At 46.3% G+C, this 21,051-nt stretch overlaps 1 protein-coding gene across 5 annotated transcripts; it reads right to left on the bottom strand.

Annotated features, from left to right (window-relative positions):
* Positions 1-804: 804 nt before the first annotated feature.
* On the bottom strand, positions 805-17,759 carry LOC309524933 (zinc finger protein RFP-like). Of its 5 annotated transcripts, XM_082210178.1 has the most exons (8): positions 17,278-17,759; positions 16,694-16,789; positions 14,934-15,164; positions 13,779-13,801; positions 12,823-12,941; positions 9,336-9,368; positions 6,016-6,045; positions 805-1,596 (listed from the first exon to the last, which is right to left on the bottom strand). In XM_082210178.1, exons 1-8 carry the CDS (start codon positions 17,701-17,703, stop codon positions 1,079-1,081), a joined length of 1,476 nt encoding a protein of 491 aa, XP_082066304.1. In that variant the 5' UTR covers positions 17,704-17,759; the 3' UTR covers positions 805-1,078. The 5 variants fall into 5 exon arrangements, with proteins under 5 accessions (XP_082066304.1, XP_082066306.1, XP_082066307.1 ...); XM_082210180.1 differs by lacking the exon at positions 6,016-6,045; XM_082210181.1 differs by lacking the exon at positions 9,336-9,368.
* Between the last annotated feature and the right edge of the window lie 3,292 nt (positions 17,760-21,051).

Genomic DNA, 21,051 nt, shown 5'->3' with positions numbered 1-21,051 from the left:
AGTGGCCCTGATAGCGGAGCCAGAGTGAGTCCTGCCTGATCTTTGAGAGGGGTCAATTCCACAGGCGTGTGTTGTTCTAGCTGTTAGTATCCAAGGAGAGAAATCAGGTGCACCTGCTGCCGAAATGACGCTCCTTGGGGGAGCATTGTGTATTAGGGGTGGGGCTCAGGAACACAGAGAAGGTGCCCTGCGTAATGTATAGGGCAGCACAGCCCATGGGGCCCCTTCCGGAAGCTGCCGAACTGCAACTCTCATCCTCTCTGACCCCTGGCCATGCTGAATGGGTCAGAGGGGAGTTGGAGTCCAGCATTATCCAGAGGACACCCCATTTGATGCCCCCGATAGACAGAATCCAGCCTGTAAATAAGGAACATTAATGCATCCACTCAAAACACATTTAACTGAGCAGAAGCCCCACTCAATGCAAGAAGGTTTACTTCTGACAACGTGTGGAGATGGCGAGGCTGTATTTGCAGAGGGCATTTGAAGATGACGCCCTGCTCAATTTATTTTTCTTCTTCTTCCTGTCTTAGGTCTCCATGCTATCCTGCCTGACGTGGGTAAAGGGGTTTATTTTTCAGTTCTCTATTAATCCAATGATGCATGCATTTTCACAGCTGCATAAGGCATTGTGGGGAGAGGAAGGTTTCCTAGAATTGCGGAGTTGTAAGGGGTCCTGAGGGTCATCTAGTCCCACCCCCTGCAGTGCAGGAAACATTTGCCCAACGTGGGGCTCAGACCCACAACCCTGGGATCAAGAGTATCATCCTCTGCCAAATAAGACACCTCAAATAGAAAACAAGATTGAAGGTGAGAAAATTTATTAGGACTCCTAAAAGTGTGACTGTCTCTCTAAGAAGTAAGCAGCAGAGGGAATTCTGGGGAAAGGAAGGAAAATGCAAAGGAAGAGCAACCCATTTTTGTTCTGTTACTTCTGCTGATTTTGACTGGAATGAATCCTCTCAAAGGGCCCTTGGAAAACTGCCCAACCTGCTCTTGGCGGGTAAATGGTTTTTACGTCAGTCACTCTGGTCTGGAGAGAAACTCCTGCTGGGACTGAGAGGCAGATTTTGTCCCCTCAGGAGATACTGAGGGGGGTTTCATTTCCCCACAGGTGAAAGAAAGGGAGGAGGGTCTCTCCAGAGAACGAGGCTCCTGAGAACGTGTAGAGTTCGGCTCCTGAGTCAGCGCCAGAAAAAGACACACGTCCCCCTTCATAGTCCAGAGTCACCCGGATCCTCCTGGGCTCCTCATTCAGAGACAGAGGAGAGGAAACAGGGGAGGTGAAGGCCCAGTACTTCCCTCCCCACTTCCCCACAGCCCACATCCCTCTCTCAGGGCTTAAGGGGAAGCAGCCCTTTCTCTCCACAGACTTCCTGGCGACCCCCACAGCCCACTCTTCCCCACTTCTCGCAGTGACTTCCCAGAAATGGCTGCCTGCTGTGAATCCCTCACGTCCCAACACACAAGGCCAGCCGCTGAATCTCTCAGGATTATCAGGCAGGGCTTGAGGTTTGTCTCCCAATGTCATGCTTTTCCCATCCTTGGACAGGATGAGTTTGGGATGGGCTGTGTCTGGATCCAGAGTGACATTTGCTGTTGGGGAGAAGATGAGGGAAAGAGAAGATTAGGCAGAGTCAGCTGAGAGACAGAAACGGACACCCTGATAAATAAATAAAAAACAACCAAAAAACCCAGATTCCCTTTCAGATCAAGGGGATTTCTTTGCATCGCATGCAAGACAGAGATGACACCTTGCAGATTCTCATCAGAATAAATATCTTCCTTGTTGGTTTTTAAATCAGTTCCCTTCACTTTCTTATATCCGATGTGTATTGTGCCTGCCCTCCTCTCAACCCAGGCATTTTCTAAGAGGAAAAACCACCCAGGAAACCTTTTACTCATCTCTTCTGTGTTATCTAAGGGGAAAGAGAGGAGAATTGGAGGAGGCAGGAGAGGGGGTTGGCCTTTGGGGAGCTCTAGGTTGTATATGAATACCCCCCGTAATAATAATAATAATAATAATAATAATAATAATAATAATAATTTATATTTGTATACTGCCCTTCGTCCATAGGTCTCAGGGTGGTTCACAGCATAAAAATACAACATAAAACCACATATAGGCCTCCCCTCACTTTCGTGGGGGGTCACGTTCTGGGCCCTCGTGCCTACAAGTGAAAATTGTGCTAAGTGGGGAGCCTGTTTATTCCTGCTCTCCATCGCCCTCACCCACTTGGCCTGTCTTTGCCTTCCTCCCCACCATCTTGGAAGTCTGGGGAAAATAAAAGGCAGGTGGCAGGGCAATTTTACAAAGGACAGCTTATTCCATGCTTCTCTTTTGGATGTAATATATAACATAAGACTAGTTCCATGGAGGGAAGAGGGAATAACTCAAAAAGTTACCAGTTAGGAGCTTAGAGAGTCATGACAGGCAAGTGTGGGGTTGCCCTACATATGGACTCTCCTTAAGGGCAGGGGGGTGTTAACTCTTGCCCTCCCAGACTCCTTCTCCAAGATCTTGTAGCTGAGCCAGCGTCCTTTTAGTTCAGCCACAAGAGAAGGGTTTTATACAGGATGTGGCCAGCTGAAGATGCTGCTCTGTTGCGATTCTCTGCTCTAGGCTAGCTTAGCTGGGTGCCTTAGATCTGAGTCTAATGCACTAGAAATTTTTTCACGGGTTACTGTAAACCAAACCAAGCAACTTGAGACATTTTGCCAAATTTTTAAAATCCGCCCAGGGGAGAAATTTTAATCATGAAAATAGAGGGCCTGTCTGAGAAAAAGAGGACATGGAAAAGCAACCCAACTCTCTCTAGGCGGGAATGAAACTCTTCCCTCTTTTATCTGATCCTTCTGGGCAATTTCTCTCCCCTCCTCCTTCTGCACCTTCAAGTCCACCCTCTCTGCCTTTGTGGTACAAACAGCAGGGCCAGAGTCAAGCTGAACAGAAGAGACTCTTGACCCCCATGAAATACTAGTCCCTCCCATCCTGTGAATTGGGGTCTCCATGTAAAATTTGTCAGGAAAAAGCAGCAATGCAAAAGCCAGCAGCAGGTGGCTGGAATGCAAAACAGGATGTTGTGGTCTGGAACTGTACTAGTGGAGAAAGGGGGCAGTCCATTCTCCGTACTGAGCACCGGATGTTAGCTCAGAGTGTCATCTGACCTGTACTGGAAGTACAGGGGTGGAGTTGTGACTCTACTGCTGGAGTCTGAAGGGTACAGACACGTTTCTCTGTACTGCTGAAATGACAGGAATAAAGACATGTAAATAGGACTCCTGTCTGTCTTTCTTCCCCTCCCTGGGGGAATGCAGGGAGGGAGAAGGAGGAGGGTGTGTTCTCCTCACGTCTGAGGAGGATCGCCAATTTATGACCTTGCCTGCCGGGAGATGCAGACGGGAAGGTCAACAAGTATCTCGGTTGCCTGGAGTGTGAGGCCAGTTACCTCTGACTGCGAGCTGAGATACTAACAAAATTTACCTCTCTGGAGATTTCTGAATGACTGAACATCATGGGGAAAAGCTGTTGAAACTGGAATTTCCAAGCATGCTGACAAACCAAATTGCACAGGGAAAATCGGCAGAGCTTTACCCTGTAATTCCAAGGGTCTCGTGCAATGGGAAGTCCTCCCACATGGAATGGGCTGATCTCAAAAGAAGTGTGGGAACTCTGAGGAGATGGGGATGGCTGAAGCACGAGAAATGGCTGGTGATGTTGAAACTCTGAGGAAGAGGCGGCTCAGGCCTTGGCTCTGCTGCTGGGAGACCAGCCTGGCAGGAGGTGGAGGAGGGACTGGGTGCTTGCGGGTGCCCCTTTTAACACACTTCATGAGGGGGAAATCCAAGCAAATCTAGAGAAGCCCCAAAATAACATCCTCAGATTATGTGGAGGGATAACAAAATGCAAGGGAGATTCCTTATACATGAGAACTCAACAAGATGGACATTGGACTGACTCTGCAGGATCCTCCTTAAGGGCTTTTGTAAGATATTGTAAGGCTCTGAGGCTTTTTCCTACCAGAAAGCAGTATATACATTTTATGAAAGAAAGCAAAATCTATAAAATTAACCAGGAAACCAGGATAATTGTCTATAGGCAGGAAAGGAACTGGCGACTGGTGTGTAGGTTCTTCGCAGGGACAAGCTCTGCCCCCAGTCCAAGCCTTCAACCTCCCTCCCAGTTCATTCATGGGACAGACAAAGAACCCAAACAGAGGACTGTTTCCCAGAGCTACGCCATTGATAGGGGTCTGAAAATCAGCACAACAGACGGTTCAACACCCATGAAATATCAGTCCCCATCCCTCCTGTCAAATTGTTCCACCCCTGGAAATTTACCTTTCTGAATCTGTTCACTGAATAGCAGAGCATCTGAGGAAGCAAAAAGATATAAAGTGTAAGGGCAACACTCTTCCACCAGAAATAAATCTCCATACAAAAGTAACACTTCATAACGTGGCATCCTTAGATTCAAGTACAATTATTAAATATTAATTAAATTGTACAAAAAATAATTAAAAACAAGAAAATCATTGGAAGAATCTATGAAAATAACTAAAGCTTTAAAACTCAGCAATCATAAAGCAAGCTTACAAATAAGAGTATAAAAATATTCAGCATGAATCCTGCTGGTCTCTGAACTTTGTCCCTAAATTGGGCTCTACATTGGAGGACTGGAGGGGAGGCAGAGCAATAGGAATCCCGTAAAAGGAGGCAGAGGGGAGATGGAGGCAGAGGGGAGATGGAGGGAGCTCTGGGTTGGGCTAGGATATGAGGACCCATAATAATAATAATAATAATAATAATAATAATAATAATAATAATAATAATAATTGCCTACTGCCCTTCATCGTTCTGGGCCTCGTGCCTACAAGTGAAAATTGTGCTAAGTGGGGAGCCTGTTTATTCCTGCTCTCCATCTCTCTCACCCACTTGGTCTCTCCTTGCCTTCCTCCCTACCATCTTGGAGGCTTAGGCCTTGCTGCCAGGGAAGAGGAGGCAGATGGCAGGGCAATTTTACAAAGGACTGTTATTCCAAGCTTCTCTTTTGGATTTAATATATACCATAAAACTAGTTCCCTGGGGGAAAGGGGGAATAACTCAGAAAGTTACCAGCTAGGGGCTAAGACAGCATGTATAGAGTTGCTGTATTTTGAAGAGCAAAAAAGAGGACACATTTGTCAACTTCTACTCTTAACCATGGATCGCTATGACGACACTCATTTTAAATACCTCTACTCTATGTAGGCTTCCGAAGCTGTGATATACTGCTAGTAGCAATGTTCTTAACTTTCAACAACCAAAGAATAACAACAACAGCAACAACAACAACAACAACAACAACAACAACACAAATTGCTCCCTCACTTGCCACATGGAAATATTTGGGCTCATGTTCCCATCTTTGTGAACACAAGTGTGCACAGAACAATTTATTAAACTGTTAAACATGTACATATGGACTCTCCTTAAGGGCAGGGGGGTGTTAACTCTTGCCCTCCCAGACTCCTTCTCCAAGATCTTGTGGCTGGGCGAGTGTCCAGCCACAACAAAAGGGTTTTATACAGGATGTGGCTAGCTGAAGATGCTGCTCTGTTGCGATTCTCTGCTCTAGGCTAGCTTAGCTGGGTGCCTTAGGTCTGAGACTGATGCACCAGAAATTTTTTTCAAGGGTTACTGTAAACCAAACCAAACAACTTGAGACATTTTGCCAAATTTTAAAAATCCGCCCAGGGGATAAATTTTAATCATGGAAATAGAGGACCTGTCTGAGAAAAAGGTCACATGGAAAAGCAACCCAACTCTCTCTAGGCAGGAATGAAACTCTTCCCTCCTCCAGCTGACCCTTCTGGGCAATTTCTCTCCCCGCCTTCTGCACCTTCAAGTCCACCCTCTCTGCCTTTGTGGTACAAACAACAGGGCCAGAGTCAAGCTGTACAGAAGAGACTCTTGACCCCCATGAAACACTAGTCCTTCCCATCCTGTGAATTGGGGTCTCCAAGTGAAATTTACCTCTCAGAAGATTTCTGAATGACTGAACATCTGAGGAAGCAAAAAGACAGGCTTAACAGGCTACAATGCAGTCGCTTAAAAATAAATCTTTTTTTACAAAACATCACCATAACATAGCATCTGTTGTTTCCTTATTTCAAGCAAAAGATTACTGCATTTTTCACACCATAGGACACACTGGACAATAGGACGCACTTTGTTTTAGAGGGGGGAGAACAAGAAAAAAAAAATCTCGCTCTCTCTGCCCAGCGCCCCTTCAGCGAAGCGGCAGGAGGCGCTGCACAGAGAGGGGGAGAACTTTCCCCCTCTTGTTTTCCCGCTCTAAAACAAGGTGCCGTTTAAGGTGCGTTCAGGCGGCTACCTTGGAAGCCTGGAGAGTGAGAGGGGTTGGTGTGCCCTGACCCCTCTCGCTCTCTAGGCTTCAGGTTCCTTTCGACCTGCTCTTTGGGGCTGGCGGGGGGAAGCCCACCACCAGCCCCAAAGAGCAGGTCAGGGAGCAGCGGAAAGACGCAGCGGAGAGGCTCCTGCCATAGCCGCGCGTCACCTCTCCAGCCGGGAGAGGGTCGCGGGGCTATGGCGTCTTCGCTCCATAGAACGCACACACATTTCCCCTGATTTTTGAAGGGGAAAACGTGCGTCCTATGGAGCGAAAAATACGGTAAATCATAGAACACATAATTGCAAAAGACAACAGCCGTAGGCCTAAGTAGTGATGTTAACTATTGTCCAAAAGATTATTCCTGATAATGTAATATCACTAGGCCTAAGGAATTAAAACAACTACCGTATTTTTCGCTCTATAGGACACACTTTTTCCCCTCCAAAAATCAAGGGGAAATGTGTGTGCATCCTATGGAGCGAATGCAGGCTCCTTGACTTCAGCAATAGCAACGCAAAGCCTCCGAAGCGCAGAGGGAGCGCTCCCTCCACACTCCAGAGGCTTCGCATTGCTTTCGCTGAAGCCTGCAGAGCAAGACTCTCCTGGCTTCAGCAGAGAGGGAGAGCTGCGCAGCGCCCCTTCAGCCAAGCAGGAGGAGAAATGGAAGGGGCTCTGTTTCTCCTGCGGCTTCGCTGAAGGGGCGCTGAGCAGAGAGGGGGAGAATTTTTTCTTGTTCTCCCCCTCTAAAACAAGGTGCTCCGCTAGGGGCACCACGGGAGATGGCTGACAATACCATCTCTCCAGCTCACACGAGGTAATTTAGAGGCTGAGATGGGAGTAATCAGCCTCCCAAATTATTCCCGGTGGAAGGGAAAATGCAGTCTCATCTGCGGCTGCCCACAAACCACCCCCAAGTTCGTAAAGAAGGAGGGAGTGGGGGCACTGGATGGAAAGCCCTCGAGATTGCTCGGATCTCCTGGACGCTGTCTTCGTTCCATTTCTTAAGATTAAAAATTGGATTTAAGATAGTACATGCTTTGGGCGAATGAAGGGTATTTAATCTGCCAACTACAGCCACTGAGGTGCTAAGAGTGACAGAAGGAAGAAGATAACATCAAAGAAAAACATCTAAGCCGGTATGTTGGAACGGAACGGAAAGGGGGGGATAAAACTTTTTCTTTTTCTACTACAATAATACCCCCCAGAAGAACCGTCTACACTACCTATAGCAAGTGAGATCAGAAAATATAAACTGTGTGGAAATAATAATACTAACTGAAGCCTTTGTTTTTTAAAATACTTGGAAGAAGATAAATGACTCTCCTGTGACACACTATTTAATCGGGATCTGCCATGATGAGACAGACTGAGTTGCAGAGATTAATAGTCAGGGGGGAGGCGAGCTCTTACTTTGTTATCATATCTGTACTTCAAGTCTGACTTGGCAAACCTCCCCTGGAAAGACTAATGTTTGGTGCAACCTGTCTGAGAAAATTAATGAGCAAATGCCTAGATTTTATTTCATCAGAACTGGGAAAAGATGGTGTCTGCCACCAGAGAAGGACTTTTGGATGGATTTGGCATAAACACCAGCGTGTGAGGACATACCGCAAGTAAAAGACTTACCAGCTGCAAAAAAAAAAAAAAGAGTCACACAAAGTTCACACAGAAGCATATTATTGCACAACTCAGAGGCTATGAAAGAAAGAAGGATAACAACAGGAAGATTTAAAGAAGGGACTATTGGAAACTTAAGGCAGTAGAAATATAAGATGATTGGACCCCACTGAACTTGAAGCATGGGAAGCCCCAACAAAAATTTATAATTTGGCAAAATATTTGGACTTTATGATATGTATTTGTACAATTTGGAATATTTAATGTGATCTGATTGGATTGTTAAAGTGGAAAACTTAATACAAAACTATTATTTTAAAAAAACCAACAAGGTGCGTCCTATGGTTGGGTGCATCCAATAGAGCGAAAAATACGGTTACGTGTTTAGCTGTAATTCCTGCATTGCAGGGGGCTGGACTACATGATCCTTGGGATCCTTCCAAACTTCGCTATTCCATGATTATATGGTAAACCATACTAGAAAATAGAGGAATACAATCATTCAAAATCCACAAATGAAATGGGGGTCTGAACTGGATGGATGAAGAAAGGTTTAACATCTGCCCCAAGTAAACTGGTGGGGAAAAGCTGTTGAAACTGGAATTTCCAAGTATGCTGACAAACCAAATTGCAGAGGAAGAATTGGCAGAGTTTTACCCTGTAATTCCAAGGGTCTCGTGCAATGGGAAGTCCTCCCTCCTGGAATGGGGCTGATCTCAAAAGAACTGTGGGAACTCTGAGGAGATGGGGATGGCTGAAGCACGAGAAATGGCTGGTGAGGTTGAAAAACTGAGGAAGAGGCGGCTCTGGCCTTGGCTTTGCTGCTGGGAGACCAGCCTGGCAGGAGGTGGAGGAGGGACTGGGTGCTTGCGGCTGCCCTTTTTAACACACTTATTCCTTATACATGAGAACTGGACAAGACGGACATTGGACTGACCCTGCAGGATTCTCCTTAAGGGCTTTTGTAATATATCGTAAGGCTCTGAGGCTTTTCCCCACAATCAAGCAGTATATAAATTTTATGAAAGAAAGCAAAATCAATAAAATTAAGGGGGAAAGCAGGATAATAGTCTATTGGCAGGAAAGGAACTCAGACTGGTGTGCAGGTTCTTCTCAGGGACAAGCTCTGCCCCAAGTCCAAGCCTTCAACCTCCTGCCCAGTTCATTCATAGGACATAGAAATAACCCAAACACAAGTAGAGGACTGTTTCCCAGAGTGACACCACTGATGGGGGTCCCAAAGTCTGCAGAACAGATGGTTCAACACCCATGAAATATCAGTCCCTATCCCTCCTGTGAAATTGTTCCTCCCCTGGAAATTTACCTTTCTGAATCGGTTTTCTGTATAACGCAGCATCTGAGGAAGCAAAAAGATATAAAGTGTAAGGGCAATACTCTTCCACCAGAAATAAATCTCCATACAAAAGTAACACTTCATAACGTGGCATCCTTAAATTCAAGTACAATTATTAAATATTAATTAAATTGTACATAAATAATTATAAACATGAAAATCATAGGAAGAATCTATGAAAATAACTAAAGCTTTAAAACTCAGTGATCATAGTACGAAGATTGGGAAAGATTGTGGAAAACAGATTTAAAATTTACAGGTTGTTCCCTTTTAAAAGAAAACTACATGAAAACGATGTATAGATGGTACATTACACCAGTACAGATTGCAAAAATGTACAAAACTGGGTCAAATATATGCTAGAAATGCAAGGAAAAAGAAGGGACTTTTTATCACATGTGGTCGGATTGTAGAGAAATTTTTAAAAAATCGGGAAATGATATATAATGAGTTAAAGAAAATGTTCAAATTAACATTTGTAAAAAAGCCTGAGGCATTTTTGTTAGGGATTGTAGGTAGAGACCTGCCAAGGAAAATGAAGAACATGCTTATGTATGCAAGAGTGGCGGCAAGAGTCTTAATAGCACAAGGATGGAAGAATGAAGAAACCCCGACAAAAGAACAGTGGCAAGGGAAACGGATGGAATATGCAGAATTAGCAAACTAACATACAAACTGTGTGATAAGGACAACTGTGACTTTAAAGAAGAATGGGAACCTTTTACAAAGTATTTAAAGAAACAACAAAATGAACTGGACTCCTTGGCAGGTTTTGAATAAACATACACTTTTTTATTGTTAACATAATAGATAGATAGCTTAAGGATCTTTACCATTTTATAAAATGCAGAGAATAATACAGTGGTGCCCCGCAAGACGAATGCCTCGCAAGACGGAAAACTCGCTAGACGAAAGAGTTTTCCGTTTTGGAGGTGCTTCGCAAAACGAATTTCCTATGGGCTTGCTTCGCCAGACGACAATGTCTTGCGAGTTCCTGCTGGTTTCCCCCCCCCCTTTTTCTAAGCCGCTAAGCCACTTATCAGCTGATCCGATCAGCAGATGAGCCGCTAAAAGCGCTAATCCGCTAATCCTTCAATGGGCTTGCTTCGCAAGACGAAAAAACCACTAGACGAAGAGAATCACAGAACGGATTCTTTTCGTCTTGCGAGGCACCACTGTATGTGTTGGAAAACCAGAGAGAGGAGTTGAGGGAAGTCCAGGTGGGAGGGAGGGGGAAAATGGGGGGGGGGAATAAGGATGATATGTTTTTGATAATTTGTTATGTTGAAACTTTTAATAAAAATCTTTTAAGAAAACAAACCAAAAAACCCCTCAGCAATCACAAAGCAAGCTTACAAATAAGAGAATAAAAATATTCAGCATGAATCCTGCTGGTCTCTGAACTTTGTCCCTAAATTGGGCTCTACATTGGAGGACTGGAGGGGAGGCAGAGCAATAGGAATCCCGTAAAAGGAGGCAGAGGGGAGATGGAGGCAGCCTTAACATCTTCCCCAAGTAAAGTGGTGGGGGGAATGATTAAAGCCAAAATTGTGAAACATAAGGAGAAATGAAGTTTGATGAGGAAGGATTGGCAGAGCTCTCAGGCAAAAGGAAGTCCTTCCTCACAAACCTTCTACAAATCTTTAAGGTTCTTCACAAGCATAATTGTTCCCTTTGGGGCTCATGTGCTCTTGCTTCCTCTCCCAATGGGGGAACTCTCAGGAGATCTTGAAGGCTGAAGCCCTAGATATGGCAGCTGCAGGGGGACGTCTGAGGAGGCGGCGGCTCAGGCCTTGGCTCCACGGCTGAGAAACAAGCCTGAGCAGGAGGCAGAGGGGGAACTGGGGGCTTCTTAAAGCCCACTGACTCCATTCAGAGCAGGAGAACCTCCAAAAGGACAACCCCAGATTGTGTAGACAGGGAACCACAAGGAAAAGGAGGTTTCATATACCGTAATTTTCGCTCCAAAACACGCACTTTTTTGCTCCTAGAAAGGAAGGGAAAATGCCTGTGCGTGTTACAGAGCGAATGCACTCACTGGATCCATGGCTGCCGTCAGTCAAGCAAAGCGGGAGCCGCTTGCAGGGCTTTGCACGGCTCTAGCTTTGCTTGCTTTACAGCCAGGAGGAGGGGAGGAGCTGAGGAGGAAGGGAGGGAAGGAGAGCCATGCCAGCAAAGGGGGCAGCAGCCGCTTACACGCAAGGAAGGACAGATGGGAGCCATAGCGAGCCGGAAAAAGCGCCGCGTAGCCAGCAACAGCTGCTGCAGCCTCAGCTAGCAAAGGTCCGTGCGCTCTCTAAATGGAGCCATGAGGCTGCAGAGGAACGGCAGGGCACAGGAGGGCTCTGAGCCACGAACGCAGTGAAAACCAGTAAAAAAGATTTTTAAAAGGCTGCTGGGGACAGGAGGGATGAGGGAGAGGGGGAAATTACAATTCTCCCAGCATCTCAGCTGATCTGCTGAGCAGGACTTGGGTTGCAGGGGATTTGCCATTAGCTGCGTAAAGCAGCAAAGAGGGAGAGGAGGAAAGCGGGAGAGGAAAGGAGCTGCTTACACTGCTGTAAGTGGCTGCTGTCCGGTTGGCTCCTTTAAAGCAACAGTGCTCTTTCCCTCCCCCCTCCCCGCTCAGCTCTCCGAAAAGCTCCTTCTCCACCTACCCCATGCGAGCTCCTTTTCCCCTTAGACCCCTCTCCTGCATTATTAGCCACATCCTTCTCCACCCACCCCACGCGTGTTCCTTGTCCCCTTAGACCCCTCTCCTGCATTATTAGCCACATCCTTCTCCACCCACCCCACGCGTGTTCCTTCTCCCTTTAATACTTTTCCTTCCCTCCCCACTTAAAATGTGGTTACAAAGCATGGATCCACATGGATCCTCAGGATTTTTGCACTGGGTCACCCCAAGTTCACCATCAGATCATATAGCATATGCATGGCTACAGCCTGCACCAAAACACACACACGCACCCACTGTTTCATGGGGCTGCAATGGCGCAAAATCGTGGTTACAAAGCATGGATCCACATGGATCCTCAGGATTTTTGCATTGGGCTACCCCAAACTCACCGTCAGATCACGTCTGTGGCCACAGCATGAACCACAAAAATCATACATCCACTGTTTCGTTTAGAATATTTTTTTCTTGTTTTCCTCCTCTAAAAACTACGTGCGTGTTATGGTCAGGTGCGTGTTATAGAGCGAAAAATACGGTAACTGTAAACAGATGCACATGGAAGGAAAAAAACCTGACTTTGCTCTATACTCTGGTTCAGGCTTTCTTTCCCAGCGTCACAATATACATATGGGCCATTCTGGAGAACAGGAAATGAAGGCTGGAGCACCAAGAAGGAAGGTATCCTGGGGTTACTCAATTCCATGCAATAAGAGCCTGGCATGTTCAGTTCTGAAGAAGTAACAGAATTCCCAGTGTGAAATCCTGGCAGCCATTTTTCATTACCTTCCCATTGTTTCATTGTATCCTCCACAAGGTGATTTAGATCACAGGATTCCAAGATCCTGTTCCTCAGCTCTGGAGGGAAAGCCAGTGACTTCTCTGGACTCTCTCTTTTCTCATACCTGGTGAAAAGAAAAACAATGAATGGCCCCATTGTGGCCTCATCTCCCTAATTATTGCGGGTGATTTCAATAAGACAAACAAAGTGGAAGTTTATTTCCCAACAGGTTTATTTCCACCACAGATGAGACCTCAGTCCAAAACCCCTGAGGACAGCTGTCAGTGGCTTCGTAAGGATGCTAGACAGCACAAGGGACAAGATGTAACCCCAAGTGACACCACTGGAGGACTCCCATGGCTTCAAAGAATGTTGCCCCCTAACAACTTTCTGGGAAGGTGCCAGGACTTAAGAACCAAACCCCTGAGGTGGAATGCCTGCAATCCCTCCCTCCCTGAGCCTCTCCTGAGGATGTGAGTGATGTCCAAAGCTGCCCAGTGGTCAAGGAGAACAACCTCCACCCTCCCTTCACCCCCTCTCCCACCCAGGAAGGGCACAACTCCATGCCCCATGGGACTCTCCCTCCAGAGGCAGGAAACAACCTGACTTTCACCCCCAACTCAAGACCACCTTCAGCCTCTCACGGTGGAAACGCTCCCAAGAAAAAGATCCCACCTATTCTAGACCAACAGACCTTCCCTCCCTCAGTGCCTCAAAGGGGCTGAGATACCAGAGTTGGGGGGCTTCTAGTTGGGCATTGAAATATGTCCTAAGCTCTTCCCAAGCATCTTTGGGACTTTCTCTTCTAGATGTTTGAAATTACCACAAAGTCCATGAACAGAAAGTGTGAGGTGCTGCAGCGAGTGAGTCCTACAGTCTCCCCCCTGCAGCCATTGGAGGGCCATGTTTGAGGTTCCTGCATCTCTGCTTCAAAGAATGGAAATGAGCCAGATCCACTTACCTCTGCAAGGTCCTTCTCACATCCTAGAGGGGAAAAGAGAAGGGAATTCACTGCACACCACATACCACACTAGGAAGACCCCCTCAGACCCTGGCCCTCGGATGTCAGTCTGCCTGGCACATGCCAAGGTTTTGGGGAGGGATGGCGGAATCAGCCAGTTTTCGTTTCTCACAGCTTTTATTTTTCCAGTCTTTAAGAACTTAATTGTTCCGATATCAAGTTCTCCACATTTCCACATCAGTTTGCCATTGTTGTTTAAAAACCTTATGAAAATCCACCAGCATTTAAGGAAATTTCACATTTGTGGGTTCAAGAGACGATTCACACCATCTCTAGTCTTAGATTATAATTTAGTAACTTTAATTTAGTTTGCATTGTGCAATTCAGATGTAAGTAAGCCTACAGGATAATCCTGCCAGGGCACTGTCTTCAATAGAAGTCCCAAAATTTCAAATTCTGTTTTTCATCTGGAAGTAAAAAAAGCACCTGCAGCATAAAATGCCTCCCAAGGGGTAATAAAACAATTCCATGTTTCTTTGGGGCCATCCACACTTCTGCTTTTCCTTTGCCTAGAAAACACGAGTCCAAGTGGTTTTGCCTTTGCCCTGCCGCTTTCCCTCGGGAAAAACCTGCTCCTTCGTGCAACATCAAAGCAAACGTCAATCCGGAGAAAACCTGGCTGAGGTTTGCTCTAATTCAGCAGTAAACAGTGGGTTTTCCTGGAGGGAAGGGGTGGTACAAGCAGCAGTCTGGATGAGTCCCTATGTCTTGCTCTTTGGTCACTGTGACTGAGCACCATTTTGGGCCCATCTGTATCCATGGGGAAGGGGATCAACCCAGAAGTTGTGGAGGAAACGGGAAGAGAAGCTTGGTCAAGAGACTGGCTCATGTCGGAAGGAGGCCTGAATGCATCCTAGACGAAGCCCCCACAGCTGAAAGGCATTCGGAGACAAAGCATCAGCAAAGAGCAGAAGATCAGCTCCCATTCCATCAAGAATCTCTAGTCTGCATTCAGGTGAGTTAAGCATCCCAGGTCTATTCCTGTCCATTGCAAACCTGACTAGAGGCTCCATCATCTGAGCCCCTGCACTCCTTGCATACATGAAAGGGGCAGCCTTTTCCTGGAGCCTTGGGCTGTTCCTGCCACCATCTTACCTGCAGGAGTTCACTCGCTGGCTGCTGACTCTTCTCCTCCATCTCCTGGATGATCCTCTCAAGAGAGGAGAGTTTCCTGCAGAGTCTGGCCAGCTGCTCATCCCTTCTCCCTGCAATCTCCTTCTCCACCTCTTCCACGTGAGTCAACAGACGTTTCTCTTGTTCTTCCAGAAACTGGCGCAGTTCTCTGAACTTCTCCACAGTCTTCAGCCTCTCCGTTTCTGTTAATTTCTGCAAGAAAAGAGGAGGTCTGAGTGTGGAAGGTGCTCAGCCTTCAAAACATCAGGAAGAGACTTGTGAGAATTCCACAGGGACAACACTTCCGATTTTTCATAGACATGAAACCTCCAGTTACTAAAGAAGTAAACCTTTCTTTTGAGGGGAGGCCCTCTCCATTGCTGTTTCTGTTGACTTCTATTTTGCAGAGGGCTACAGCCTAAAGGAAGGAGCATTTTTTCCCTAGCCATGGATATGTGGGATGTAAAAACGTATTGCAGTCAAATACAACAGTCCTACAATGCACATGCTGGGGAATGCTTTGTATCACTCAGGAGAAAACTTGCTAGTTCCTCCTGAGCTGAGACAGACTTCCTTTGCATGTGAGTGAATGTGAGTGTGGCCTGTTCTTGGGAGAGGAGCGCACGGCCTCCATGTTCTGCTCTGTGTCTTCTCCATTGTGTGTTCCTAAGAGTTAGGAGAAGTGACTGCTCAGTCGCAGTCACTTGAGACTATTTTACAAAGTTATATGTTGTTCTTTAAATTAAGCCTGCCTTCAGGAATCTCATTGTGAACTGGATGATTGTAAGTAAACTAGTTTTATGATAACTTTAATCAGATGGCCGTGTCTATTCTTTTAGGAGGGATATAAAAAAGGGAAACCAGGAATCCTAAATAGTGAGGTTCAGATGAGCCTGCAACTAGCTAACCGCTGTGTAATTTGAAAGGGGGATTGTTTAACAACTTTGCTAAGTTATAGAACTTGCTGGCGAAAGTTATGAAGGATATAATAAAATAATATATCCTCTCCTGCCTCCCTGAACATCCCCACAGGATATTCCCTGCATGATTTGGGGCATGGCATAACCAGAGTTCAGAGCTGTTCAGAGAACGTCCATGGACATAAAACACCCTCAGTTTAGACTGGGACCATTGTGGTGGAAGGAAGGCAACAGAAACAGGAGAATGAGGAGAAAGCGCAGAGTTTATCCCCGTAGCTCCCTGAATTTCCTTAAGATGAACAATAGTGCACATTTAGAAAGACAACTCTTTAGTAATATTGATGGTAAATCAGGATTTGGATTGACCTGCTTCCACCCTCTCAGCTCACAAGTCCTCAGGCTTCTCCTTCACTGCTATTCATGTAATAAACAACAATGGAAAATAAACCCAAATTAGCTGCATTCAAAAGTGAATTTACCTACCATAATTTACTATTGCTGAAAAAATATGGAGAATGAAACAGAGCAATCTTTTGAAATTCACACCTCTGAATTTTTCAAGGTTGAACAAGCCAGGTAATGTTCACAAAAAATGTATTTATGAAGGTAAAGTACATTTCAAAATATTTATACAAGGAGGTAGCCACCCTAACATCTGATTCATTTTCAGAATAATAAATGAATAAACAGACTGATATGGAAAAAGGAGAAATGGGGAGAAGTTGAAATGGGCAGATTTCCCCATCCCTCCTCAGTCCTGACTCGACTCTTCAAGTGCTTCTTCCCTCACTATCTGTAACTAGCAAGAATAGAGACACTTACCAGGAGGTCTTTGCATTCCTTGTCCAGGGCTGCTTGATGGGCCAGAATTTCCTCTCTCTCTTTCCTCAGAATCTCCAGGCGGAGACAGATCTCTTCCTAAAGAGAAAAGGAAAAACTCAGGTCTGATTGAGACACACAGAGAGGAGGTGAATAGTATGCTGGCTTATTGCGCCCAGTGGCCTTGCTATAATAGCAGAGTAGTTTTTTTGAGAAAATAAAAGTCCAGAGGTTTTCAACCTTTTTGGGTCTTGGCTCCCTGGACCAGCTACCTTTTTTCTGTGCCAGCCCTGTGGGGCTCAGGGACTCAGTTAGGTCACCCCTTGCTTACAGACTTCTACCAAGTCTTTGCAGATGCTACTCAGGAATATCAAGGGAGCTCCCTTTGTCCCCCTGGAAGAGAGAAAGACTGTGACTCCTTCTTCTGAGTCATCCCAGGAGCCCTTAGGCTTCCCCTTGGCTTCTTTTTACATAATAAACAACCACCAGTTCATGCCATGCCTACTTTGGACCTGAGAATTAAAAAGAAAACCTCCCAAGAAGAATCCACAGCTATTTCTCCCCCTCCAGATCCAGGGATCTCCTACCTTGTATTCCTCAAAAGCCTCTTCCAGAGGAATCACCTCGTGGTGTTTGTGGTCCTTGGATCTGTCACACACCACGCAGATGGGGGCTTCATCCTCCTTGCAGAAGAGCTTCAGGGGCTCCTGGTGATCCTCGCAGACTCCTCCTTCCCCTCCTTCCTCCTTTCCCTCCTGAAGGCTGAGATTCTGGGCTATTTCTACCATATTAGCCAGTTGCCGGTTGGGGATGAGGCTCCTTCTCTGGACTGTTTTTCTGCAGTGAGGGCAGGAAGCCTCCGCCTCCGACTCCCCCCAGAACAGGATCAGGCAGGATCGGCAGAAGTTGTGCCCACACTCTGGGATGGTCACTGGATCCTTGAAGTAATCCAGGCAGATGGAGCAAGTGGCTTCATCACGGAGACACTGGATGTGACTCCCTGCAGCAGCCATGGCTCCCTCCCGCCAAAAGCCGAGTTAAGTTTCACTTTCTCCGTTTTCAGCCACTGGGAGTTTCCCTTCCTGGAAATGACTCAGTGACCACGTGATCTCCCCCCCCCCTTTTAAAAAATGTCTCCAGGTCTTTGCAGTTCCTGAATGTTTTCTCAAGGAGCAGCGAATGTTTTTTGATTGTGTTATAAGAATTTTGAGTTGAATCAAGGTTTCTTTTCCTCTTTATCAATAAGAGAATAAATATTTGCTATCAGTAAAGTCTCCCCACTTGTCTGCCCCCCTGCATTGCTCTCTGTGATGCTCAAAACCACGGCATAGTCTGCTGTGTTGCTTCCTTTTCCAGTGTTAACGGAAAAATCTGAGGGCTCCCTTGGACAAAAAGTAAAGACACCAACCAGGATAACTTGGAGCAAAACAGCAGCCTGTAGGCTTGGCCTTTATTGAACTGTTGCAACAGGGTATTCCCTTCACTTGCAAGAGAGAGGAAAGACCCAGAAAGATGGTGTGCAAGACCTTATAAAAACTTTTGAAATTCCCCTCCTCTAGGTCAAGCCCACCCCCAGAAACATCATGCATACATTACAGAAAGGAGGGGTTGACATCATGCATACATTACAGAAGGGGTTGACATCATGCATACATTACAGAAAGGAGGGGTTGAGGGAGGAGTTGTGGTGGTAACCTGAGTGTCCTGTCACCTGGCTGGTTCCTCCTTTCCCCCTCCCCATGAGTCACTTCCAGGTGACAAAGGGGAGTTTGCAGTTTCCTGCCCCCAGAGGGAAAATCTGATTATTGTCCTTTGTTTCAGTCTGTGCTGAATCCACTCCCATATGCAAGTTCTTTGTCTTTTTTGATTGTCTTCTGTCTGGGATTATCAGGGCTGACATAGCAACTGGGCAGGGCTCCTGTGGATGTGCTGGTATGCTGAAGGGATTATGGCTGACCAGAACCTAGCCACCACCCCCTTTGATAGTCCTTGTCACATGTAGTAAAATAAAATGGAACAGTGCAAATCCGATGTATGGTTGATTTTCTATGAATTTATAACAGAAATGTGGCGTATGTAGTGTGTGAGTGTGAGTGTGTGTGAAGTTTGTGCAAACAGAATGATTGGGGTGGGGGGTTCCTGCTACACCAGCCACTGTGAGATATTATAATTGTGTTCAACGTCTCTGTACTAATGTTATTTCTTTAATATTACTTTTATGTTGTCTCCCTACTGAATGTAACTTTGTATCTCTGAACTAAATGTAACTTTTTAAGTATAAAATGTACCCACTGTCTTGCAAAAGGAGAAAATAATGAAAACCTGTCAAATGTTCAAACCAGTGAATGCTTCTCTCTGTGAGGGAGCCTTCCCAGACCCGCTGAAAGAGGCGGTTATCAAACCGCTTCTTAAAAAAAAATATTTTTAGATGCTGCCAATAGGGCCAACTCAACCCAGTCTCAAACCTTCCATTCTTGGGCAAGGTGATTGAGCGAGTGGTTGCTGAACAACTCCAGGCACGCCTGGAAGAAGCGGACCATTTGGATCCCTTCCAGTCGGGGTTCAGGTCTCATCATGGGACTGAAGCTGCCTTGGTCGCGCTGGTTGATGATCTCTGGTGGGCTAGGGACAAAGGTGAGAGCTGTTTCCTAGTTCTGCTGGATCTCTCAGCGGCGTTTGATGCCATCGACCATAACATCCTTCTGGACCGTCTGGTGGGGCTGGGAGCTGGGGGCACTGTCATACAGTGGTTTTGCTCCTTCCTCCTGGGCTGTGCCCAGAAAAGTGGTGCTTGATTTCTGTGACCCAACTTTCCAGTCACACCTTGTGGCACCCTGTTCTCACTGCAGCCAAGCAGATGCCCAACGGGAAGTCCAAGAGCCCTCTCCCCTCCTGCAGATCCCAGCCACCTGGATTCAGGGTATTCAGAAGTAGAGGCAGAGCACAGCCATCATGGCCAGGAGCCATTGGTAGCCCCCATGAATTTGCCTAATCCACTTTTAAAGCCATCCAGGTGGCAGTTTTGCAACATGAGGAGGGGGCGGCAGCAAGAGGGTCCTTTGTGGCAAAGCAGAAGTCCCACTCTTTCTCCCCGGGACCCTGGGAACTGTAGTTCTGCGGGTGAAGGTTAATGGAGTTCTTGGGTGGCTCACAGAATTGTAGATTTGGAAGGGACCCCAAGGGTCATCTAGCTCAACCCCCTGCAATGCAGGAATCTTCTTGCCCAACACGGGACTCGAACTCATAGCCCTGTGATTAAGAGTCTCACGCTCAATCAACTGAGCTACTCATTCAGTTCAGTAAACTTTAGTTGAACTTCCTGCATTTCAGGGGGTTGGACTAGATGACCCTCGGGGGTCTCTTCTGTTAACAGAGAAATCTGAGGGCTCCCTTTTGACAAAAAACAAGGACACCAGCCAGGAATACCAGAGCAAAACAGCAGCCGGTAGGCTTGGTCTTTATTGAAGACTGTTGTGACAGGACTTCCACCTGCCACAAGGTGGAACAAGATGGAAGCCCCAAACAAAAGAGCCCCCAAACTTTTATTAGCTGCTAATCCCCATGTTTCATCCCCCCCAAACTACATCACTCGTACATCACGGTTACTTCATGAAAGGGGAGGTCTGGGGGCCATAATCTGAGCATCCTGGTCCCTGCCCCATAGTTCCCCTTACCCCCCACCAAACACCCATCAAGTGTAGCAAAAGAGATATTTGCATTTTCCCTGTTTCCCAGCCAAGTTAATCACACCCTTTTGTCTTCATCTGGGTTTGTTATTTCTGGAATGGCACTCAGGTATCAGGCTGCCAGGAATTATCACTCAGGCAGAGGGGCTGCTGAGAAGCTGAGCTCACCTGTCTATATGAATTTCTGAAGTTTTCCCAGTTACAGATAGGTAGCCGTGTTGGTCTGCCATAGTCAAAATAAAAAAATTCCTTCCAGTAGCACCTTAAAGACCAACTAAGTTAGTTCTTGGTATGAGCTTTCGTGTGCATGCACACTTCTTCAGATACACTGAAACAGAAGTTGCCCAGATCCCAGTTTTCCCAGTGAGCCAGTACATAGATACATCTATCAGTGAATTCTTACATTTGGTATCGTGCAGCAAAGGGCCTTTGAATAGATAGGAAGAAACTGTGATAAAGTGTTTTGTGGGGACAAGTCACAAAAGTGATTGTGCTGATTTTGGTAGTGGGCTGCATGTGCATGATATCTGCTGGAGGGGCAACACCCTCCCCCCCACCACCTATACATAAATTCCTGCAACACTTCCAATTCTTGGAATTGCAACCTGAGCAACATTGCCGCTGTTTTAGGACTACAACTCCCGTCATCCCTCAGCACTGGCCATGGTAAGCTGG

This window comes from Podarcis vaucheri (assembly GCF_965113315.1).
Source record: "Podarcis vaucheri genome assembly, chromosome: 2".
Lineage (NCBI taxonomy): Eukaryota > Metazoa > Chordata > Lepidosauria > Squamata > Lacertidae > Podarcis > Podarcis vaucheri.
This window is presented reverse-complemented; position numbering and strand designations above follow the sequence as displayed.